The following is a 26098-nucleotide window of genomic DNA, read 5'->3' as shown; positions in this document are numbered from 1 at the left end:
GAATGCAGAGCAAAAAGCGACGCTGCTTGGCATTTTGCGACTGTTTTTATTTTCAGTTTCAGTCACAAGCACAAGTTGCCGCCGAGTTTTAGTTAATTGTACAGCAAATGCTAAACACAAAGTAAAAGCACAAACGGGAGTTATTTTGTTTTTCGATATGATTCCTCAATATCGAAAATTTCGAGAATTTGATCATGGTTAAAAAATTGCTATCGGCAATATCGATATTAAAATAATATCGAATAATCAAATAATACCGATATATCGACAGTGCTCGGTGGATACTGCCCTTTTCGAGAAAACAGTGAAAAACCATACACAACCTTTTGAGCATGAATGTGATTTTATCAATAGAACCCTTTATTTCCAACGACCAGTAATTTGACTGATCGTTGGAAATCACCTACATTTGATTTATTTCTTCTAAATGACAGCAAGCCAGAACGGAATTATTTTACGGGGTGTTTGGTTGGTACCAGTACGATCTTTAAACTTTTTGATAATAATTTTCTTGGTTACGTTGAGATAAATGCAAATGATTCTATATGCCCTTAATCTTGGAGAGGAGTGGAGATCACATTATAAGAAGCACTCTTTTGGTTCAGCATAGTTATTGTGTTGAGTGCTTTGACTTTCAGTGAATGCAAATATTTCAAGAACAGCAATAAACTCTTCTCTTAAACGATCATTTCGAACCACAAAACAAAACGGAAATGAAAACAAGCACATCTGGTTAAGTCAGCCCCAGTATTAAAATATATATACAGACCTTTCTAAGTAATACAGATTTTACAGTATACAGACAAATCCTGCGTACATGTTATTTGTAGTACAGCAAATCTGAGCAGATTATTTCTTTTAGATACCTTGCCAAAGATCTTTGGTAGTTACAGTGTACATCTTAAAATTACTTCCAAAAAGTTGGCAATTTTTAGTCGATGGGGTGCACATACTTCAAATGAGATTTTTTTCTGATCATCTGTATCTTGTTTACAATAATCATGTGTTATTGACTACAGTAAGCCAATTTGGAGTTTCTCTCGCGCATGTGGCAACTCAACTCCCTTGGCTTATTGGGCATGCGTGGCTGAGAATATCTGCTTTACTGTTGCCAGCCGAGAATCTGTCTTTCGATTACGATTTACAATCATTGGGGAAGGCACACAGCTATGTGTGTCAACAGGTGCACGGTATACACATACATAATGGCACAGAGAGGGCCTCATACAGTAGACACTTGAAGTTTGCACCCCTTAGCATGAGTGCAGGGATCATGTAAGTATGCTCCTGGCTGTTTTTTTTTAATGGTTATGACCCCTTTAACAGGCGCATTCACAAAATAAACCCAAAGCCTCGGCCAATGCGGAATTCTTGCTGTGTGCACTGAAATATCTGTACATGTAGAACTGATCTGATCTGCCTGGAATATTTTTGCATACCATGAATATTCAACAGGAGCATTTGGAGTCGGCGCCAGCCGGTGTCCTTGTGACTTTTCGGAGTGTGGAGTCGCCGTACTGGATCCCAGAGCCCATCCGCTCAGGGTCTAATTCACCTAGAATCGTTTCGAAAACATAATATTGATTGAGGTACACACACAAACGGCAAATTTTAACAGCAAATTTAACAGCAAATGTGTGTTCAGTAAATTGTGTGTGGTTTGATCACGAGTGTCATTTGAAACAGTTTTTCACAGGAAAGTTGGAACAGCTGTTTCCTAAGACATCAAACATTTTCTTTGTTTCAATCAAAGAAATAAATAAGACATCAATATGACCACATCACATCAACGCCTTCGATCCCACAAAATGGCATGATGTTCTATGGTTCTTTTTTGCTCAGTACTTTGAATTCTGAATATGACCACATTAGACAGGTTAGCTATGTGTTTTTCACAATAGCAATTTCAAAATGTCCTATTTTAAATCCTGTGCAACCACATCCAATCAACAATTGTTGACTGCTGTGATGTGGGATATGCCGTATTTAACACCCAAGTGCGCATAGCACCCGAGGCGAATGCGCCCTTTGGGTGTTAACTATGGCATATCCCACATAACAGCAGGGAACAATTGTTTTGTTATATCGTGCCAATAACTCAAAAAAATAAATGGTTGTAACTTACAGTGTGAGAAATAAATTAAATCACTGCGATGTAACCTTTGATAACTAAAGGTTTTGATGTCCTGCCGGACATGAGACTGAGCATTTGACGCTGCAGTTCTCACTGCGCAAAGCTTGTGCGCCGACAGGTTCCACAAGCACGCGCAACGCTCCAAAACGAGCTCAGAGCGAATCACCCTCAGTGTGTGACATGCATTTTTATTGTCTAGCCACGTGGCCGAACTAGACTAATGAAATTATGGTATCCTAGAACGTGATTTTACACTGTTATTTATTGCATTTTTATTTGTATTCCACGCAAACAATGAAATACTGAAAACAAAACTGCAATTGTGCTTTATTATTTTTTGGCACTGGTCTTGTTCAATTTACTTTGCTTCAGTAAAAGTTTTAGTCATGAGCCCTATGGTCATGTAGAATTTTTTGGTCTGAATTTCAAGTTCTGCACTTCCACAATGCAACTTCTCTGTCCCCTGCAAATCTCTTACCTGACTCAATCTTGGTGAGTATTGATCTTGCACATTTCAAGAAAGCTTCTTCTACGTTCTCTCCCGTCATGGCACTCGTCTCCAGAAACATCATCTCTGTGAACAAAGGCAAAAGAGTGTCAGGACATATACCACTACAATTCAAGGTCAGTGCTACCAGTAAGTTTTTACCCTGAGTAAAACAATCAGTTCAGATGATAAAATAGCTTTAAGAGTCTCCAATGAGCCATCGAAGGTAATAAATGCCACTTGCAAACATTCAAAAACAACACTGCCAATATGTTATGAAAAAGTCTACTTGATTGAAAGTAAACAACAGTATCAACCTGTGAAATCATTGAGCCTGATATGCTGTCATTTTCAAGAAAAAAAAAAGGAATTTTGTATCAGTACTGATGATGGTTTGGACCAATCCATCGCTGTGAAAAAATATGACTATTTCAAATACTACATCCATTAACAGGTGCGAACCAGCTATTGACTTTGTGCGTTTGCTCGATACGCTAAATACATGTACCTATTCCCCCCCCCCCCCCACGACACAGCCGGCATCAGGCAAGCCCTGTGACATATGGGTTCTATGCACGACAGTTTCAGCAAGCTGCACTTTGATGGTTGAAAACGTGTTTTTCTAACAATAATGGACACAATACATTAAACAGATCAATGGAACAATGTCTGCTATGAATTGCTAGCCCTTAAAGTTGCATTCCTCATGCTATTTTTGAGTTTCATGACTTTCATCCTGAATAAGATTCCCTTTTCCAAATTACTACAATCAGTATCGATAATGGACGGACAGGGAACCAGTCTGCTCGCAAAACAGATCTTTTTGTGCCCCCAAAAAACCAAAACGTTTCTTCAAGAGGGTTGCAGTCGTCCAAAAGGAAAAAAAAAATGTTTTTTTAGTTGGAATGAAACGTACAAGTTAAAAATTGATTGAAGAAACAAATTTAATTTGTTTGTTGAAGAGCACGGGGAACACAACATCAATTTGGTCCATCACATCAAATTATGACAAATGCAAATGTTATACATTACTTCAATAAATTCACAAGAGGATTCCCAGTGTTTTACCCTATCAACAGCGATTATAGATTTTGTAGGATTCAGGCAGTGGTCACCCCGCCACTGAACAATAACAGATGATTTTGGAGGATTAAGGCAGTATCTGATTTTTACATGGACGGAGTCAGAGTATTGTGAAGGATTGAGGATGAATCCCTGCAAAAAGGCTTGGGGTTTCAATGACAAATAGTTGGTAGCTAAACCCCTAATTCCCAACCATTATGACAGTGATGGTGGCTCACCGTTCTCCTGTGCAAACCTGCTGGCCTCAAGGAATGTGACTTCTCTGTCTGCGTCCAGATCCTTCTTGTTCCCGCACAGAATGATGGCGATGTTATGGCTCGCCAATGTCCTGGCATCCGTCAGCCACTTGGTGAGTGCATTGTATGTTTCACGGCTGTGTGGAATAACAGAAATCATGCTTAACCAGCGAGATAAGAACGTGGGTGATTTCTGGTGCATTCTGCTGATCTCAGCACAAGCAGAAGATATCTTTTGTTCAAGTTGCTACAAAGTTCTACTGTTATCACACTACAATTGCCGTTGGGTAAGGGTTAGGATCAAGGTCGATGACCACAGTAACTGAGCTTTAAAATTGCTTTCCCAAGTTCAAAAATAGATCAAAGCTACAGTCCATCATTTGCAGCTCTCCAAGTAACTGATGTAATTATTGTTGAAAAACAAACTTGGTTGAAAGATAGTAAGGGTACTAAATTTCCTGTGAAATTATTCTTTCTGACATGCTGTCATTTTGAGCACGTTTGTTGCTTCAAACGAACAAAATGCACAAATTACAAATGATGGACTATACCCTTAAGTGATTCCTATCGATCAAAAGCACTAAAGTTATGTTCCCATATTGAGTTTTGCCCATCACTGACATAAATTTGTATATAAGCACTGTATATTCAATGGAGTCCAAGAGCTTGTGTATAAAAGCAGTACTGGAGTGAAAGTGCATTCATTTGACTCTAACCTTCCCAAATCCTCCAAAATCCTCTTTGTAAACTGGAGGATATATGGCCAAAAAAAATGTGCGGCTGATTTTGGAGGATGCACTGTCAATGTCTTAGGCCGGACCTTGTGTTGTTTATGCTCAGCCGTGCATAAATTTAGGCCTAAATTATACTTGAAATCATCCGTACTGCTCCAGGATGTCACTGACTCTGCCTCAAGATATTGACAGCACTGTCGGAGAATTTGGCAGGATTGAGGCAGTGGTCACCACTCCAAGGACCACATTCAAGCAAATAACGGAGGATTTTGCAGGATTGAGGATGCATGCAATTTTTACATAGAGGCAATTGGAGGATTTGGCAGGATTAAGATTGCATCCTAGCAAAAATGCCTAGGGAGTTAGGGTTAAATAAGCTCACAGTCTGACAAATCCAACCTGACTGAGAAAGGCGAATGCTTTGGTTTCTTACCTTGTGATGTCGTAGACTAGTAGCGCCCCAGCTGCACCTCTGTAGTAGCTTCTCGTCACAGATCTGCAAAGAGTAAATAAATTTACATACAATTTTTCCAAAAGAAACTTTTACTATCTTTTGTAGTGCCAACAGCAACTTTTGGATATTAGAATAATGGTAGAATTTATTTCACTTCAGCAGACCCACCCTTTTCAGAGTGTAGGGGTGTGCATTTACGGGTAGTGCGGTAACCGGGTACCCGATTGAAAAAAAAACACGGGTACCCTGGTACCCATTAAAAAAAAAAATATCAAATCCTGAGAAGTTGCTGTTCAGATTGTTCTTTAATTAAGGTCCGTACAATAATACTACTACATGTATGTACATCGATGCACCAATGCAGCAAGATACAAACCTTATAGCTTTGAGGTGTAAATTTTGGCGAGCGTCATAAACGTGACATATGTTTTCGTGTTTCATTTTGAAAATTCCCCACAAATGACACTCAAAACCTTTCTTTTGAATTGTCTGAGAAGTTACTTTATGTTAAGTTGGTTATGGATACTCGATTCCATAATCTGGTCCAACCGGCTCCTGACATCAACCGTCGGGTACTTGGGTACCCCGTTCCGATGCACAGCCCTATCACAGCGCCGATCAAATAAACTATTAACAAGGGTTGGCATAAATTCCGATTCTGTCCAGGATTCACAGTTCCACTTGGAATTAATTCCTAATTTACCAAACCCAAAAATGAATGACAGTATTGAGTTCCTTTTGCAAGGTCCTTAAGACATGTAGTCCATCTCTTAAATTGTGATCATTTGCCACATAAAATTTGCTTGGAAATGTCTAGATTGGGATCTCAGGGAACCAGCACCCAATTTCATGAAACTCATCGTAACCGCGTCGTATCCCACAATGCATTGCAGCTGCGACAGATCCTGCAATGCATTTCACAAAACACGTCGTAAGTGCGACGCGTTGTTGGTGTATTTATAGCACAACACGACGACTATTATGTGTATTTATTTTATGCACATTAAATAGGTGTCTGATATTCAGCAAAGTTTTAAAACGGTTTTAAAACAGTTTTAAAATGTAAAACAAAAAAGCGGACGTATGATGCAGTCTTAAAGGAAAACAAGGTCACGGTGAACTGTTATAGCTACTTTGAAATTTCAACAACAGGCTAGTTCGATGCATATTCCATTTTCAACTTCGCACACATTATATCTCAATATTACATTCTAGTTAAGAAAAGAGGCTTCTTATTTTGCGATGACCACAAGACACGTCGTAAGTTGTGAAAACGTTGTCAAGGAACGAACGACGTGTTCAACGCGTCGTACGTTTTGTGAAATGGATCATATGATGAACTGCAAGTTCTGATGTGTTAGTTGCGGCGCGGCGCAGCGCTTCGTGAAATCGGGTGCAGGATTTGCTACCTAAGAAAGTTAAGTCCTCAAGAATCTGGAAACACAATTCCAATTCCAAGTTGAAAATCACTGCCACGGATCGGATATGTTACTTAAGCAGTTTTGGCATACCTGAACCGCTCTTGGCCAGCTGTGTCCCATATTTGTAATTTGACTGACTTGCCGCCAACGTTGATGATTTTGGAGCCAAACTCTACCCCGATGGTGTGATTTGAATCTTGTTTGACTGCAAAAAAGGGGAAAATCCAAGGGAACTGTTATTTTCAACACATACAAATGTGCACATATAAACAAGTATGCTGCAGAAAGAATATCTTATCTTAACAAATCTCCTTATAGGCTTGGACTGTATATCAATAATATCGTATTGTGACAATTTCTTTGATAATGAGTAATACCAAATAAAAATGTCAAATACTTTGATGTGGAATTTTAGTATCGTGATTTTCCCTCTTAGATGTGGCCAGATGTGTGCAAAAGCCCTTGAAAAAGGTGAGGTAAACAACTTTGCCAGATCTGCACTACATTTACATGGAGAATCGTTTGAATTCCCTGTGGTCACGGTATCTACATGTAGATCAGGCCCAAAAAAATACTTATGCTTTTGGTTACCCGACCAACCCTAATTTTTAGGCTGTGACCCTAAAATTATCGGCATATGCATATGGGTCTTACTCAATTTTGATAACATAATAGTCTGCTTAGAAAAGCACTTGCTAATACCGCATACCGCCATATTTTTGTGGTGGTATATATTGTGAACCCTCAAAATCCAATACTGCCAAGCCTAACTCCTTATACTTCCCAACAAAATTGCAGAGGACCATCCTAAATATTCCAAAATCCACCGGCCTATAGGAAAACAATATCATATTTGTTGTACCATACTTCAACTTTACAAGGGCCTTCAAGATCTTTATAAGGTCTAAGAGTCTTAAAATCCTGCAAAATCCTCTCAAACCTTCAGCTGAATTTCAAATGATCAATTTTCAAGTATAATTACACAGTCTTTGGCTTTTGATAGGGGAGGAACACAATTCTGATTTTGACAGTTTTTTTTTAACACTACTAACCCCAAAATACTTACATTTGCTTTCAATAAACTGATGAAGGATGCAGGATTTTCCTGTGCCTGCACTTCCAATGACAAGGAACTTAAATAAGAAATCTGCAAAAAAAAAAAAAAATTAAAATAAAAAAGGATTTATTGCATATTCATCAAAATATGTGCCCGAGATCAGTTAACATCATTTGGGGTTGAGCACTCTGGTTACCCCTAGAATGATGGGTCTCCACGCATGTGGAGCCCCATAGATGACTTGCCAACGTTTGCCATGATTACGATCACTTGAATGCAAGACAGAAAACGGAAAAAATGTTGCAACCTGATGCCACTTTTTTCTTCATATGTCATCTCAATGAAGGGCAGTCATTGCAAAAATAATAAGACATGCACAACCGCTGAAGTGGCGTCAGGTTGCAACATTTTTTCCAAGCAAATAACATACTCAATACTGGCACTGTGCTCAAATACCGCTGCACATTTTGCCCCTAAACTCTGTCTGGCACTTCTTAACATACTCCGCTCCCAGTGCGGAACAAAAGAAAAACTCCTCTTTATGTACTGGCGCAACATGGAGAAGTTACATGCACAAGTTATATATGCAGAAAAAAAGCAGTGTCAGGTTGCAACATTCATTCCTTCAGACTTTGATTTAGCATGTTTAGGTTGAAAAGGTCATTTTGAATGATAAAAACACCCTTGACACTAATTTGGTAAAACTAAAGATAATGCCTAACGGCATTACATGTACATATAGTTATTTATTAGCACATAGCCCCATGTAAATAAAGGCCACACTTCCACCATGAACAAAAACATGTCAAACTTTGTCAAATTTTGATTTTCACATTTAGGCTTAGTTTGTAGTTTATTTTTGCTTTAGAAGCATACTCACCCTCTTTATGGTTGCAGACCAGTAAATCGGTCCGAAATTGCCTACGCCGGCCAAATCACGATTTGCATGCCCTTAAAATCTTCAGTATTTGAGCATGCTGTGGGCCATGAACTTGAGGGTTTGTAAAAAATATGGGTGGAAGCCGTGCACAGGACTGTGAGCTTGTATTTCCGTTCAATTCCGATGAAATTGGGGCCCTTAAAGCGCTCTATTTTGCAATAGAGTGTAGGCATTGTTTTTCAAGATGGGCTTCAGGACTATTTTCAGGGGTGATCATCTTCGGATGGAAATTTCTCCTAAAAGTCATCAGTTGACCCCCCAAAAATTGAAAAGAAAATGAAAGATGATGAAATAAGCTTTAATTTGATGTGTGTTCGAACACCTTGGAGAGTTGTGAGTATTTTTCCCGAATTTCTGAAGTGGGAGCATTTACTATTGGGGTCTATGGAAGTTTATTTACTGGTCTGCAACCTTTAAGGCTAATCAGAAAGTGCTGCCTTTTTCAGATGTTTAATATTCGTGAAATTTCATGTTGAAATTTTGATACGCAAACGTGTGCAAACGAATATGGAAATTTCACGAAAAACAGACATCTGAAAAAGCCAGCACTTTCTGATTAGCCTAGTATAAAGAGGGTGAGTATGCTCCTAAAGCAAAAATAAACTACAAACTAAGCCTAAATGTGAAAATCAAAATTTGACGAAGTTCGACACATTTTTGTATATGGTGGAAGTGTGGCCTTTACTTACAAAGGTAGTCCAGTAAATTGGCCACATTTATGGGGCTAATTAGCACAGCGAGTCAAGCGCATTCATTGTTCTTGGAGCATGCACGCCCCTAGCCCAGGTGGACTCCCTTTCCTCCTGTTACGGAGGGAGTCCAGGATATGAAGTGCTCAAAACCGGGCGAAAAAATTTATGACCAATATTTTCAATATTTTTACCTTGTTGGATAAGCCAATTTTTACGTCGTAGTATTCTATGTGTCCTTATCTATTGGGCCGCTGGGTTCAGGAATTCCATATGCGATGCTGACCGACCTTAATCAGGAAAATAAACTCTAAAGCAACGTTAAACTTGTACGTTGTTGTAGATTCTTTTCATCAGTTTCTCACGTCACCGCGCCGCCGAGTACATGCATGACGTACGTCCGTGCAGGGTGAATGCGCAGTGCGCATGCGCGATTTGCTTTAGGTGGTTACTAATAGTAACCACTAGTCTGGTTCCCAGATCTGACAATTATTTCCGATGCTCATGTCTAAATGGAACCAGACTAAGTAACCACCCGCAAACGCATGCGCACTAACTTGTAAGCGCGGTCGCCTATCCAATGACCGGGCATGTTTTAGCGACCGTGACCAGAAACATGTTTCGGCTTTGGTCATTGGTGGAGTGTTTTCATGACTTCGGTTGGCTGGAGTGACGTCACTGCACGTTCCCACCAAAACCAACCAAGGAGGGCGCTAGCGTGTGTGCTTCGTTCGACGCGGTACGGTGAGTCGGTGATGAGAAACTGATGAAAAGAGTCTACAAACACGTACAAGTTTAACGTTGCTTTAGAGTTTATTTTCCTGATTAACGTCGGTCAGCATCACAAATGGAATTCCTGAACCCCCCGGACCAATAGATAAGGACACATAGCATGCATAGAGTTTGTAGGCGTGAAATAAGCTTCTATAACGAGGTAAAACATAAGAAAACTCTGGTCAAAATTTTGGGTGGTCTTATGTAGAGAATTGTTATCCTGGACGTCAGTCATAATGCAATGAAGACTTCGTCCAACCTGGGCTAGCACGCCCCCCCCCCCCCCCCCCCCCCCCCCCCCCCCCCCCGCAGTCGGCAGTGTGTTGTTCTTCTCATCGTAGAACTAGCCCCATAAATGTGGCCTATTTACTGGACTGCCTCCGTAAACATAGGCCACACATCCACATGTACAAAAATCGTGTTGACGGAGCCAAATTTTGATTTTCACATTTAGGCTTAGTTTGTAGGTTTTTTTTGCTTTAGAAGCATACTCACCCTCTTTACAGGCTAATCAGAAAGTGCTGCCTTTTTCAGATGTCTAATTTTTGTGAAATTTCATGTTGAAATTTTGATACGCAAACGTGTAAAAATGAATCTGGAAATTTCACGAAAAATATACATCTGAAAAAGGCAGCACTTTCTGATTAGCCTATAAAGAGGGTGAGTATGCTTCTAAAGCAAAAAAAACCTACAAACTAAGCCTAAATGTGAAAATCAAAATTTGGCTCCGTCGACACGATTTTTGTACATGTGGATGTGTGGCCTATGTTTACGGAGGCAGTCCAGTAAATAGGCCACATTTATGGGGCTATCGTAGAACTAGAAGCCTGCACTTTATGGAAGGAAGGAAGGGGCCCGTAACTACACGATCGCTCATTTGAGCATCTATGATTGGATGGATGGGCCAACGCTTGGATGGAGTGGAGGAAGGGAGGAGGGAGGGAGGAAAACAAACATGACATTGACAAGTCAACATGTCAAGCACTGCGCATGGCAAAACGGCATTCCATTCGTAAAACGACACATCACATTCTGTGAAGCAAAACAACTATTGACGAAATTTCACAATCAAAAAACTCCGCCGCTCGACAGACATTTTTGGAATGATACGTTACCATATGACTCTGACATTTTCGAAGTGTTTCTTGAGCAAACACAGCGAAAAAATGCAGAAAAATGCGTCCGCCCGTCAATTTTCCAAAATGGCGTAGATGATACTTGATCTAAGTATAGCAAATGAAAACCAGGTCCAATAAATTTTGTTGTAGTTCAAATAAATTTATGAAATTTTTAAACAGTCAAATTTGTTTTTGTTCGAATCTTTAAAGCCTAAAATATTACTTTTAGGAAGGTAAAATCTTACTATAGAATAATTATTTAGTACAAGGATGGGATTGACCTTTCGAAGTCTATTTTTAACTCTTGGAAATGACGTCAAGTGAATAGTGATGACGCAGCGTTGGGGGTGTCCTTCTGAATAAGTTATAATGTTTACAAAACCAGCTGATCGGTGTGTACATGACGTGGAGGGAATGATGTGACTCCACGCAACAACTCTAATGGTATCCTGGTCGTCCGGGAAATGACAGTGGTCAAAGGGTTTTCCTGTGCTGGCAAATAGCTTATCTAGCTGGATTCGTACACGTTGTGAAGGACACGTCGAAGCCGCAAGTATAAAAATAACAAGATCTACAACCTAAATTCATTGAACGTGAAGTTTTGATCAGGATTGTACTGCTAGCTTACCTCTATAACTGAGATCAACCTATCGTATCTAGTTTGTTCCTCAGAGTAAAAGTTTGGGTAGACCCAGTACGTACCGCTCTCTCAATCGTTTTACCAGTACCAGTAAGGAAAAAAAAGTAAATCAGTAAAAAACAAAATAATAATAATAAACAAGCAAATCCTGATCATCGATCGAAGAAAGTCACTCTTCTTAGTAGGCCCCTATCTTCGATTCGCAATTCTAACAACTTAAAGATGGGTCACTGGTTGTCTAAACTGAAGAATGCTATGTCTGAACTGGCGTTGAGTGGAAGCGGACCTCCCCTCCGCATCCTCATGCTTGGACTCGATGCAGCAGGTAAGTTTTTTTTTATCTATTTATTAAAAAATATATATAAAATTGACAAATTCATATCCGTATTTATCATTCTCTATCATGCCTAAGAAGGCATTCAACGTTTGCCAAATTAAATCGCACATGAATAACTTTGATGCTTCGGCAAAAGAGCCACGAGGAAACAAAGTTAAGATTTTTTCTCAAGAAAAATAACAGTTGCTCTCTTCGTGTTTCGGGCTCGTTTTCTTCTAATAAATTTCAATATGTTTGTAAAAGCGCCTCTGACAAAAGGACCCGCCATGGGACGGGCCTAAATTAATGCGAAATTTGTAGAGTAATATTGTTCCATAAGAATAGTTAATAACCTTCGTATTGCTAAAAAAATTAAAAAATTAAAAAAAGCGAAAATGGCATGTGGGGAGAGCAACTTAACGTTTCAGGCACACTAAGCATGCATAAACCGCTTACTCCATACCGGGTGGTCCAAAAAAGTTTACCCTTTTCAGAGGCGGATGTCGCATATTGAAGATACATGTTGAAACTGTTTTAAGATATTCAGAAACTACAATATCTTGGTCGAATATGGTGAAAACGGCATTGAAAGTAAAGCTCATTTGCAGAAGAATGGTCAAAAACTAGTTTGTCCACGGGCAGTCATGTAGACATAATTTCAATTATTGTGTTGATCATGTCTCACAGACTTGCGCGCGTGTGGACAAACTGGCTTTTGACCATCTTTCTATAAACCATCGTCATTTCTTAATTTAGGTTTTTTTCAGCGCCGTTTTCACCATATACCACATAGATGCTGTAGTTTAGGAACAATATTAACACGTCTCCGCAATTCCCAGAAATCTGCGTCTGAAAAAGTGGAAACTTTTTTAACCACCCTGTACAAGGCTTGCTATTGGTGACACTGAAACAAATTGTTTTCTAAACATTCAGCTTCTTTAATTAATGGTTGTTTTTAAGTGGGTTTGATAAAAAAATATTAGGAATGAACAATTGGCACAAAATACAGTTTTAAAATGTTCTTGCCAGTGCACTTCTAACATTTTTTTGGGTTGTATTCCGTTCCCAGGTAAGACAACGATCTTGTTCAAGCTGAAACTGAACGAGGTTGTGACGACGATCCCAACCATAGGCTTCAATGTGGAGACAGTCAATCCGCTACCAGGGGTTTCCTTCACCGTTTGGGATATAGGCGGCCAGGAGAAACTCCGACAGCTATGGAGACACTATTACCAAGGAACGCAGGGTAAGAGTTTGGCATTGGTTTTGGAAGGATGTACACTCAAGTTCCTATATCGTACATTTTAGACGTGCGTCCTCGAAAATATATTTACGAATGAATTGCTGGGGTTTTTTTGTTGCATCGTAGATAAGTTATGAACATTCCAGTACGACATCTTCACAAACTTGGCACTAATCGTGTTCATTTAGTATATAAGGAATGTTTTCTAGATGTGGAGTGTACTATATAATGTAGTTAGTGCCTTTTTCTGCTCTAAAATAGTTAGCTTTCATTATTAATATTAAGGGATGAAATCAAAATGGAATTTCACCACGATCATGAGCATTCTTTGATAAGAAAAACATTCCCATAAAAAAAACTACATTCACTCTTTTCACTAAAAAGTCAACGGCAACATGATGAGTTATCAGTTAATATTTTTGCGTCCTTTTATATCAAACTTTTAACGAATTTTACGGTGTTCATTTTCTTAAGGTCTGATCTTCGTGGTTGATAGCAGCGATAAGGAGCGTTTGTACGAGGCTCGTGATGAGTTGTTCGGCATCCTCCAGAGCTCTGAGATCGGCCCAGAAGTCCCCGTAGTGGTCCTCGCCAACAAACAGGATCTGCCGGGTAAATTGCAATAAACTCTTTTTGATATCTTAAGAGACCGTACATTTGACTGATCATGCAGATTAAAAGTTTAACACTATACGGAGAAGGATCACGGGGCCTTTGCATATATAAGTTACCCGAATTGGTTTGTTGTATACTCAAAATAAAGGCCTGACAAAATATTTTGTGGTCAAATTTGACAGCTTATTCTTAAATGACGTGATATTGTCCTTCAATAATGGAAATTTTACCGTGGACTTCAATAGAAATGTTTACAATATTATTTAAGATCGTGAATAAAATCGTGAGAAAAACAAGATGAGTGACATAAATGAAGCAGTCGGCTGAAAAAGGTCTCCAACCGTACACTGGCTAATTGGTAATGCCATCCAGCTCATTAAGAATGCACAACCCGTCTAATTATAGTTGTTTATCAAGTGTTGAGAAGGGGCCATTCCTCGTTATTTTCAGGAATCACATTCGGTCCTTCTTTCATTTTGATGAATTTATCCTTTTGGTCTTAAAACGGGTGTCAATTTGGCGACGTACAATCGTCGCCTTCCCACAACTGACTCGGGTTTTTAACCCATTTTAGGTCGGAGTGGGTTTTCAGCTCCAATCTGATTCTCCCGGAAAACCATATCGGAGTTTTCCTCTAAAAGTCTCTAAAACTCAACATGTTTTTCATCGTGTTTTGCCTCCAAGTTTCCGAGCGACTGGTCTGTCTTAATACCTCCCAGGAATAATGAAATTAAACAATCACTTTCTCTTCTCATCCGCAGGGGCTCTCAAGCCTTCCGATGTCGCCGAAGCGCTGAACCTGCATCGCCTGTCTCAAAACCCCTGGCACATCCAGGCAACCTGCGCTCCTGACGGGGAGGGCATCTACGAGGCGGTGGGGATGCTTGCCAAGATGGTCCGGGAAAGCAGGAAGGGTGGACGGTGATGAAGTATACTGAACGCAGAGTATGCTAATATTTTCTGCTTTCTTGGACGAAACCAAAACCTATAGTAAAACAAAAATAAGGGGTTGTATTCCCATTTCGTTAGAAACAGTTCATCGGAGTTGTTTTAAACACAAAAAGCCTTCAGAGATAGGTTCAAATTCGTTATCCCCGTGGTATTTTCGAGTTCACCCCGAAAAATAGACCGTGTTGATATGTTATTATTTTGCTAGCAGTACACTACAAAAGTTATTCGTTTGTAAATGAGACATCGAACAAGAAAACCAACCCACGTTTAGAAATGGACAATAATTAGCCTAAGGTGTGTCTTTTGTGATGTAGGCCTATTATGACACAAAGCAAGCCAAAATAAAGGCTTTTTTTCAGATGGTTGAAAACGTCCTGAATGGACAAATATGAAGCTTTTCCATTTAGTAAAACATACCAATTAAAACTTCGTTAGGAAAAAATAATAATAGAATATGTTGAAGATCACGGGTAGAGCAACATTATGTCTTACAATTTACATGTTTTTGTTCCCTCCAAGACGCCTTGCATATAGGCCTATAGTTAAGTTATTAATAATTACCAGCCTTTGATGTATAGCAAATTATATTATATTCGTCATAAGGAGAAAGATCATGCATTTTGAAGTATGTATATTGAACCAATATATTTCACTGCTTCCCGCGAAATGACAATAGACTTAAACGTTTTGTTTTTCAAAAGAAGGATATTGAAAAATTGCGGTTATCGCACATGGAGATTTTGTGGACAAACTTTTGGTCCTCAAAAATCAGGCCGTTGGAGTGCTAGTCTTGATTCGAGTCGAACCACAGGTTTTTTTCCCCCGAGATTGTTGCTTCAAACGCATGTGCTGTTGTATATTATTTAAATTTGGTATATACACGTGCTTTTCAACATTTTGATTTTGTTTTCCGAACGAAATTTGAAGGAATATAATGTCCTGTAACAAATAAATTTGCTTGTTTGTTTTTGCAGGCCTTTATACAGTTAAAAAAAATTGATTTAAAATGGCGCGCTCCAGTTCAGAAATTGCGCGTAATATTCAGAACGAATTAGGAGCGTCCCGCTCTTAATTCAATAGTGGAAATTAATTAATTGATTACTTGTCATGAGCCAATTTTTTTCGTGCGATGTCTCATTGGAAAGCTCATAACTAATGTAATGGTAGAAAATTATCAATTCAATCTGAAAATCTATTTTTCAAGGTGCCACACCCAAAAAGCACGTAAACATCAACTTAAACGACCATTCTAAACAAGTTTTGTTTTTGTTTGTATAATATATTTAATCAAAATCTATTTTAATGTGTATAATTTTACTTTTTGTTACAGTTTCTGTATTGAAGAACTAAATGTACATACGAAAGACGAACTAGTATATATATTATTTTCGAAACAAATAAGTCATGTAAATAGGAAGGATTCAAACACGAAATGTCAATGTTTGATTATATGTACAGTATCTGTTGTTTATGTTATTTGATATATGAATTGCAAAAGAGTTTTGTCAGCTGTATAACTATTTTCCTACTTTGTGTAAAGAAAATACAATTAAAACTAAAAACAAAATGTTTGATAAAACGTTTATTTTGTTTTAATGTGTATTTTTGGGCATTTTTAGACTTATGCAAACCTTGCACCATGTATACGATTGGCAGGCGATAAAATCCCCTTTCATGCTCTCTGCATTTCAGCTTCTTTTTCAATATAATTCTCAGGGATTTTGTTACACTATGTCCATTTTGAACATGATATAAGGCACATCTTGGGCGTCATTTCAACTTCAATCAAGATCCCACATCACTATAAGGAAGCCAGAGCAGTCCTAAACTCCCTGCGAAGTTTAGAAATCTATTTTAAGATCAGAGGCCCACCCTGAACGCGTGTAGCCAAAAAAATCTCAGCAGTAAATTGCAGTCGGCGAACGGACGAAAGTGAGGTTTTTTTCGCAGCTGTAAATGATTACATTGTATTTTGTGTAGCTTTCAAAACCGAGTGAAATATCGGTTGATTGAATAGCTTTCCATAATACTGTCCTCTCTGTTTCGTTTAAAAATGTTATTTCACATGAGAGCATTTTCTAAGCATAGCCCTCTTTCTTTAATTAACGAGAACCCGTTTTATGAAGAACTGCTTTGCCGCTGTATCTTGCAACGACCGTGAGTGCAATCTTTTTCTATAATTCCAACGCACGATGTAAACAAAACTCTACAACTCCGTATTCTGAGCTTATTATGTCCGAGGTTCCAACGTGGAGGTTTCTTGTAAATTGACAGAAAACCCAAAATAGCGGTTATTTGCATAAATCTGCATAATTATTGGAATTACCCAATGCGGGGCAATGTTTGACAGCAGTTGCCTTGGTTGTTTCCTTAATCAGAACCACGATTGGCTGCGTGGCACACGACAACATCACACGTCACACGCTTCAAGTTCCACGTGTACCGTACCACATCACAACGGTGCTGTTCAATTAGCAAATACGAGTATTTAAGGACAGCGAATGGACTCTGGTGTCACTTACACACTCCCAGCAGCATAGAAAAGACTAACTTGGACAAGCACTAACAAGTGACTGGTCGGTGATATATTTTCCTGAATACTAAGACGAATTCAAGCAACGATGGGGCTTCTGCTTTCCAAACTAGCGAGCTCTCTGCAGAGTTTCGTATCGGGAGGTGCTCCCTGCCGAATCCTGATGCTTGGTCTTGATGCTGCCGGTAAGACAATTAACTTGTTTTCGCCATTTCTTTCTCGCCCTTTTTTGAGGGGTTGGGGTTCAACTCGTTTTTATTTGATTGTTAATGTTGAATCTAGAACCCACCCGAAGTTACAAATCGTTGACCGACGGAGGTAGAGAAGAATGTTATCTATTTCTTGCTAGCACCGCTTGCAAGGTTCCGGGGTATCAAACTCCAGATTCTGGAAAAGCCGCCGTATCTTTGAACAAAGACAGGAACACATCTGCAATGTCTTCCAAAAGGGGTGCATACCTATGTTCCCCAATACCGATGTTCCCCGAAATCCCTACCAATATACCCTAACCCTAGCCCTAGCCCTAACCCTATAACCCTAACCCTTATCGTAAGGATTTGGGGGAACATCGGTATTGGGGAACATCGGGTAGATCCCTTCCAAAAGCATACGTTCGCTTTGTAATTTCCTCTACTTCTCACAAAGATTAATGTGAATGTTGGAATAAGGGACGGGTCATGGCTTATGCAAAAATTGACATTTACCTATTATTACTTTGAATATCATAGGCTGATGTTTCACTGAAAAGCTCAATATCACCCGTTGTCCAACGGAGTCGTGTCCGAATCCAATGTCTGATATATCTATTAGCATGCAAACTTTATGCGACCCCGCGCGGAAGCCAATCGGATTTGACTTCATTTCAATGTGACATCATTGGATCAGAAATGTGGATCTGTTGATTGGTCAAAACGGGTTTCGGAGGACATTACATAAGACCCGTATAGGCCTACAAGGCGCCCGCTGAATGGTCAGAATTTTGGATGTCAAGACGCAGTCTTGAGTAGCATAATAATCGCTAGATCTGCTCAGATATCATGGACGTTTGCTTACAAGCGGATATTCCATGGACTACTCATAACTTGGGTAATGCACCTATAGAACTCGCAATTCACCTTTTCCCGGGGGGGGGGGGCTCAACCAAAAATCACAGACACACACCATCTTAAAAATTAGTCTACGTGGTCTTTCTTAATTGTCACACCTGAAAGAGCAAGGGCATTTTACCTATAAGGCCTGCAGCTGATTGTTCACGTTGCATTTTCCATCTCAATCTTTTCAAAGGCAAGACAACTCTCCTGTACAAGCTGAAACTCAACGAGGTGGTCACGACAGTGCCAACCATCGGCTTCAATGTGGAGACGGTGTCCCCTGCCCCCGGGCTGACCTTCACGGTATGGGACGTGGGCGGTCAGGACAAGATCAGAGCTCTCTGGAAACATTACTTCCGGGGTACAGAAGGTGGGTCAGTCATGGTCAGTCTGCCATATCTATTAAAGGGCGTTGGTAACTGCAATTCTGCTTAACAACATCTTTTGAAGGAAACGAAGATGTTGCAAAGCATTGTTGGAGGGTCACTTACGCACATTCCGTGCGCGTGCGTCATTGAATCCTGCTCACGTGGCATACACAATTTGTCCAATGAGCGTTCAAAGAAACTACAGGTCACCATAATTAAGCTCCTTTAGAAAGGGCGATGTGGACGAGCAAACCATCTATACTATCACCATGTTTAATGGGGCTGAAGTTAGTAAATCTGCTCCGTAACAAAATGTCGAATTGTCTGCACATCTAGGGATAGAGCCGAGAAGTTAAAAAGGAATTGCACGCCCGCTTTTGATAAACGGATACCTTCAAATTTCGCTTTAACTTGAGATGAAACAACTGTGCCTTAGCGATTGCACCTAAAAGTATCGATACATATCATCATTCTCTTGCTTTTTAAAAATCATTATTTAGCGAACATCGCCGAAAACCTTCCTGGGTTCTGTATAAATGATTATCTTTGCCCCACCATGTCATGTTGAATTCAAGTTTTCAACTAATGTTTAACAATGCGCCTGTTGATGATAGCAGTGTTATTGACATTTTCGCCCATCGTTGTATTTTTTTCTGCAGGCGTTGTGTTTGCAGTGGATAGTTCCGACTCTAGCCGATTCGAGGAGGCGAGAGAGGAGCTGTTTCGGGTGATGCAAGATGACAACATGTACTCTGGGGTTCCGGTGGTAGTCATGGCCAACAAGCAAGATTTACCGAGTAAGTCATCTAAAAAAAAAAGATTTTACATGTAACCACCCACCCCATCCCAATATTTCATCTACCAAAATTACCAATACTTTCCTTTGAAATGTATTTGGTGATTCCCTTTCTGGTACTCTGCGCATGATGATGTTGCACGATGGAGCAAAACTACATGTAGAACCATGAACCACGATAAAAACCACAACCCCATTTTTTCAAAACAAAATCATCGTACGTAATTAGGCTAATGTTTTATTGATCTTTTGTCTTGTGTGTTGTCAGTTGTCCAAGTGGATTTACCCTTAACACTTGACATTAAAAAAGATGACATCTTTGAAAATCATTTTTAAAATGCAAGGGCAGTCAGACTTTTGCAAGGAAAGTTTTGATGCCAAACTCTTAATGCCCCTTTCCCGATGCATTCTAAGAAAAGAGGATATTATCTTTATGATAATGTGTCTTTTTTCAATAATTATGTCTTCTTCTTCTTTATTTTTACAGCCGCAGTGAGCCCGGCCAAACTCTGTGATGCAATGCGACTGCGCAGTCTGCCCAGGAACAATCCTTGGCACATCCAGGGGACTTGCGCCACCAACGGCGATGGAGTGCTTGAAGCGGTGACGGCCCTGGGCAAGATGGTGAAACAGTTCAAGACAGAAAACCGGCATTAGACTGCTGTCAACAAAACTACAGAGGTTTTTAAAAATCGGGAAATAGAACATTAAAAAAAGTAAAGTTTGTCACGAGCCAATTTGGCCCATCAGGCTGGCGTTTATCAGGCCGAATATTTATATTCCCCTGGATGGGATGCCAGTCCATCGCAGGTTATGCCACAGCTAATGCCGGTATACCCATGTTCTGGGTGGACAGAGGCAAGTGGGGGTGAAGTAGCTTGCCCAATGACACAACATATAACCAGCAGCTGGATTCGAACCCCTGACCCTCTGATCATGAGTCACGAACCTTAACCGGCACTAGGCCACACTCCCCACAGAACACGCATTAAATCACGCAACAAACGGCAGATTGTGTGAGATTGAAGAATATATATTACAATGTACATGTATAAAGAAAATGATAGGTGCAAACAGCAACATTTTACACAAAAACAATTGCTGGTGGATTTCTTGCACACCATGTACATCCATTATCATTATTTTATAGGATGGAATTGAACGATCACCACAATAAAATAATTGGGTGTTTAATTAATTTCAAAACTAACCCCTCTTTCTTAAAGCTGTTCTTGTTAAAGTTGAATGAGACATCGAAAACACAAAAATCAGCCCACGTTCAGTTATGAGATATTTACTGTACACATTTTCGAATTATTTGCGGCCTGACACTATGCACAGGCTATGTACAGGCCTATCTCTAACCGTAATGGACGCAAAAGCAGCCCAAAAAATATGCAAATTTTAGGAGGGTTGTAAACGTCAAAATGGGCAAAAATGAATATCTTGAAGAGCATGTGTACATATTGTTTTCAAATGAAGCAATTAGATTGAAAAGAGTTTAAATATTTTTATATATCTTTCTAAGTATAAGAGTTTGTAAACCGTGTGTTATATAACCTAGTTTTATAGTTGTATATAAAATGAAAAGGGTATCGGACTGAAGAAATTGCTTTAATGAATTCTGATGATAATGTCATAAAAACACTCTAAGTTGATACAATCGAAATTTAATTAAATGTGAGATTTCGGCCAATCCATTATTTTTCAGGCTTCTTTATTTCCCATTAATTGTTTTGTAAAGATCACGGCTAAATAATGAATGTTCAAAATCCTACATTTTGGATGACAAAACTATGCAATAAACTCGTCTGGCACATTATTTATTCAATATTAAGAAAGTTTGAGATCCGACATCTAACTTGTAAGTGTGACGTTATTATCCTGTCAGTATTCTGTACATAGTTCCCGAATAATAAGAAAATCTAAAATAACGTTTTTTTCTCTTGTCAGTTGATGAAGATTACATTAAAATCGCTTTAAAAATGATGTGTTTGTAATTTCCAAACGTTCTCAGTTTTGTTTCCGAAAATAAAATCATGTTGGCCCAGGCCTGTACCTGTTTATTTCAAAGGTTTGAGTTTTGATTTTGTATATAAGCAAAGTATATTTTAATCCATAACTACCTGGTAGCGAGGAATGGAGGGAATATTAAAACAAATGAACTGTCGAACGTATAGGCCTACATCTTGTATTAATAGCTTTCCTGTAAATCAAAAGACCGTTTTTGTCAGTGGCGTATGGGGGCGCAATTATAGTTGGGGAGCCTGGTTTCTTAGCAACGTCATGGTTTTTAGTAATTGAAAAAAAATGCTAAATTTTACACTATAAATTACACACTATAAGCCTACTATAGGTCTACACAGTTGCAATCAGTGGCGGCGCTATACTGGCGGGGGGGGATGGGGAATTGCCTCCCCCTTGTTCACCCACGAAAATCAAACAAAAGAGAAAAAATAATGAAGAGACTCGATGTCAATATTTTACTACACAATAGGTAAAATTATTAAGTGTTTAATATAATTGTTAGTCATTTTAACCAAACGCTGGTTAAATTAACTCGAACTTAACCAGCGTTAAAAAATACTAATCTTAACTAACTGTTGTTTAACAGGTGAACAGCCCAACAGTTGGTTAAAAAAAATACCCATCATTGGGCACAATTTGACAATTTTACACAACGTTGGTTAACATTTTAACCAACTTTTTAATTAACCAACAAAAATTTAATTTTCAAAATGGGCGTCTGCAGGGGTGTCAATTGGGTTCAATGGTAAATGTCCCTGTTCACCCTCGACAAAAATGATAAATTGAGAATATGCTACAGAAAGTACAAGTATTTTTTTTGGGGGGGGGGGGGATGTGCTTCCCCCCCCCCCTAGAAAAAATCCCGGCAACGCCCTTGACAACAACCCAACAAAAAAAACAACAACAACTGCTCTCATTACGAGGATACCCACCACCTTTATGGAACGCGGGAACTTGGTGTGCAGACATAAACGATACTTTTTGGACTTGTATTTACATAATGCAATGATGTATTTACATTATACAACGATGTCAAATATTGCGGAACCAATGTTTAACTGAATGATAATAGCTTCACTGTAGCCTAAAAATAGAATACCGCTTATGAGGAAATACGTATTGTGACTCATTTTTTGATGTCGAGAAAAAGTCCACGTGTTCCGGACCACGAGCACCGTGTGTACTGCAGAAGCGGATGTAAAACACGGCCTTACACGTACCGTCCAGATCATAAAAGGCTTGCCACGTTTAAAGAGTTGATACATTTTGGAAGCCGTGTCGACAGTGGGCAGCAATGGGTTCGTTTTTTTCAAGGCGGATAAGAGATATCCAAAACTATTTCTCGAGTCGAGTTCACCATCGGATCTTAATGCTAGGGCTAGATGCAGCTGGTATGTACGTGTTGTTGGTTTGTGTAGCTCAATAACTATTCTTGTTGAAATTTTGAACGCACAACTTCGACAACTTTTGGTGGAAAGGTGGAATTCAAAGAAATCAGCCAATTTGACTTGATTGGGAGAAACGGTGTGCGGATGGACTGTTTGCCACCAACGTTAGCAAACTCGCAACAAAGGTGGATGCATGGCCGAGTCACACGCACAGTGAGCAGTTCGAACTGCAACTTGACACGTTTCCTATATCAAGTTATCTCCAGTGAAACAAACAGGCCCAACTATTCAGATGTAGTTATAATTTAATAATTACATGTTTGCAATCTTCAATTTTCAGATGAAGCAAAGTCTCTTATTTGCTCTTATAAAAGTGATATTTCCACTGTTTGTATGCCTACAGTTCTCCTCTTTGCTAAAAAAGAATATGGCCAGTCAACGGAATTAAGATTACCCAGCTATACAAAGAAACGGGAAATTTGGTCTGTTCGGCTCCGAATTAGGCCTAATCCAGAGCAAATATTAAAAAAAAGGTTTGACGTTCAATGTGCTCCTTCGAGTGGTATATATCAAAAATTATACATAGGAAGATAATGTACGGAATTGCATCAGTGGAGCCGTGTACATCAGAAATCTCTCATGAATTCACACTCATCATGCTGGCATTTTTTTCACTTTTATTTGAAATCAAATTTCGAAGATTATAAAAACTGCTTTCCACATAGTGGCACTGGGTGTCGCCATTCGGAGTTTCGGACAACAGATGTTCGTTCCACGTTGCACCCCCCCCCCCCCCCCGCCAAAAAGTTGCTGAAATCACTCCGAATAGCAACGGTCCTTTCATGTCAAGAATAAGTACCATGTATTACATTTTTTTTCCTTTCTTTTCAGGAAAGACCACTGTCTTATACAGGTTGAAAGAGAACATAACGGTGAATGTGATCCCAACTATCGGTTTCAATGTAGAGACTGTGCACCCGGCCCCGGGATTGGCGCTTGACATGTGGGATGTAGGCGGCGGGGACAAGATCAGGCCTTTGAAGCGCCACTACAAACGCTCGGGTGAGTTTGAGTTTTTTGTGTGCATGCATGGTTGGTTTTCCCCCATGTATCCATAAGTCTCTTCCTGTTTGTTTTTATAAACACTGTTTTCCCGCGCTTTTGACTTAGGCGTTTTACTGGTGGTGGACAGCACCGATCATGAGCGGTTTGACGAGGCGCGGGAGGAGTTGGTAATGATCCTGAACGATTCCCATGTCGGGCTACCAGTTGTCATCCTGGCCAACAAACAAGATCTACCAAGTAAGCCAGAATATAATAATCAGTACTCAAAAGCACGATGTACGGGGGTGCTGTTTCATTTGGTACACGCACCCCATAGATACTCCACTAACATTGAGGCTGTTTTTGAGAACATCAACAGAAACCTTACATTATAATGTAGGCCTAATTAAGGTTTGTAAGTGGGCTATGACGTTTCTAATGCATTAGAAACGTCATAGCCCACTTTCTACAACTTTTCTCCTGTGCATTTTGCCAGATGATTAAACAAGACACCTGTCACAGTCTTACGTGTACCAACATCTTAAGCTGGGGTTTTCTGTATAGGCACCCTTTTTGAGATACGGTCTCTAACTGCGGTGTCGATGTCCCGGGATGGGCTGATTATTTGGCACCCTTTTCCAGTTACGAACCCACAATAAATGCCGGAAACGTAACCGCCTTGAATACAATTTTTTCACGACTCCTACAAAGTTCCTTTTCAAAGCTAGCTGCTTCCACAAAAATATCGTTGAAATGCAAGCTTAGCCTATACTTCTGGACTTAATCTATTTCGGACTAATCTTTGTGCCCGTTGCTTCCCTCCCAGATGCGGTCAGTCCCTCTCAACTCTGCGATGCCCTCCGACTGACCGATCTACCTAAGGGGTATCCCTGGCAAATCGTAGGAACAAGCGCCATCAACGGCGATGGGTTACAAGAAGCAGCGATTAGTCTGGGGAAGATGGTGAAAAAATACAAGAAAGACAACCGACATCTTCGTAAAGACTCCATCCCTTGATTCCTGAAGTTGTAATTTGTCAAATGTATATAGGGCCTAGAAACTTAAACAATATGGAGTGCCGAGGCCTCGTGGTCTAGAGCATTGAAATCGTGGGCTGCGGGTAATTCTGCAGGTTGTTGGTTCGAAGATCCAGTCTGGGGTTGCACTTTGTATGTCACTCATTGCTTTCCCCACTCTGGAGTAAACGAAACGAATACCTGTGAGGGCGGGGATGGTTGTGATGCCTTGGGCCGAGATGACTGCATCGAGCAGTATGCTCCCCAGGGAGCTATAAGATGGTTTTTGAAATGTTTGATTGGCAAATGATCAGGGGTATCGATAATAATGTAAGGCGCCTTGATCTTAGTTAAAAGGAAAGTACATTATTATGAACTATGGAATAAGTTGCCTGCTGATATCCAACAATCGCGGTCCATTGACATTTTTAAGTGTAAAGTAAAAACCGGCCTATCTGTTTAAACTGGCTTTTTAACTCAATTTTGTTGCTCATCTAGGCCTATCAGCCCCAGAATTACTTATTATTTCTTGGTTTTTTTAAATGTAATTTCCGTGGTATTTTATGTAATGCGCGTTCGATCATTTTTATGTAGACCGAGCAATATAAATGTTAATTTATTATTATTTATTATTATTATGTGTTGACGTTATTCCGTCTGAAATAATTTTGTTAAAATAAATTGGCCTAGCGTACCGTGTGATTGCGCGGGCGGCGTCAGACGAAAAAGTCCCTGCTGTACGTATGGGGCGCCCTCAGACGTTTGAGATTATCTTTATCAGCTGAGTAAGAAGTGGAAGTGGAACCGAAAGAGATGATTTCAATTTTCACCCCAAATGACCCAGTATCACCGTGCGACACTCGGACGGTAGTGTAAGTACAATCTTTTTATAAGTTAAAGTAGGGATTAATCTTGGTATTCCCGAGAAGGGAAAGAGTATCC

At 39.6% G+C, this 26098-nt stretch overlaps 3 protein-coding genes across 3 annotated transcripts; 2 read left to right on the top strand and 1 right to left on the bottom strand.

The window, feature by feature from the left end:
- Nucleotides 1-392: 392 nt before the first annotated feature.
- On the bottom strand, nucleotides 393-11239 carry LOC119742628 (ras-related protein Rab-4B). The gene is made up of 7 exons (XM_038218759.1): nucleotides 11125-11239; nucleotides 7616-7696; nucleotides 6640-6754; nucleotides 5108-5170; nucleotides 3923-4077; nucleotides 2613-2708; nucleotides 393-1555 (listed from the first exon to the last, which is right to left on the bottom strand). The coding sequence occupies exons 1-7, from the start codon at nucleotides 11138-11140 to the stop codon at nucleotides 1449-1451; spliced, it is 633 nt and encodes a 210-aa protein (XP_038074687.1). The 5' UTR covers nucleotides 11141-11239; the 3' UTR covers nucleotides 393-1448.
- Nucleotides 11240-11443: 204 nt separating this feature from the next.
- LOC119741078 lies at nucleotides 11444-20449 on the top strand. The gene is made up of 8 exons (XM_038216736.1): nucleotides 11444-12092; nucleotides 13153-13329; nucleotides 13801-13938; nucleotides 14703-14862; nucleotides 17489-17610; nucleotides 18710-18886; nucleotides 19544-19681; nucleotides 20168-20449. The coding sequence occupies exons 1-8, from the start codon at nucleotides 11990-11992 to the stop codon at nucleotides 20335-20337; spliced, it is 1185 nt and encodes a 394-aa protein (XP_038072664.1). The 5' UTR covers nucleotides 11444-11989; the 3' UTR covers nucleotides 20338-20449.
- Nucleotides 20450-22827: 2378 nt separating this feature from the next.
- Nucleotides 22828-25527, top strand: LOC119742621 (ADP-ribosylation factor-like). Its single transcript, XM_038218748.1, has 4 exons — nucleotides 22828-23099; nucleotides 23988-24158; nucleotides 24267-24398; nucleotides 24967-25527. Exons 1-4 carry the CDS (start codon nucleotides 23003-23005, stop codon nucleotides 25155-25157), a joined length of 591 nt encoding a protein of 196 aa, XP_038074676.1. The 5' UTR covers nucleotides 22828-23002; the 3' UTR covers nucleotides 25158-25527.
- Nucleotides 25528-26098: the final 571 nt, after the last annotated feature.

This window comes from Patiria miniata, unplaced genomic scaffold (genome assembly GCF_015706575.1).
Source record: "Patiria miniata isolate m_02_andy unplaced genomic scaffold, ASM1570657v1 HiC_scaffold_11, whole genome shotgun sequence".
Lineage (NCBI taxonomy): Eukaryota > Metazoa > Echinodermata > Asteroidea > Valvatida > Asterinidae > Patiria > Patiria miniata.
Note: the sequence above shows the minus strand (reverse complement) of the source record. Positions and strands in the feature narration are given on the sequence as shown.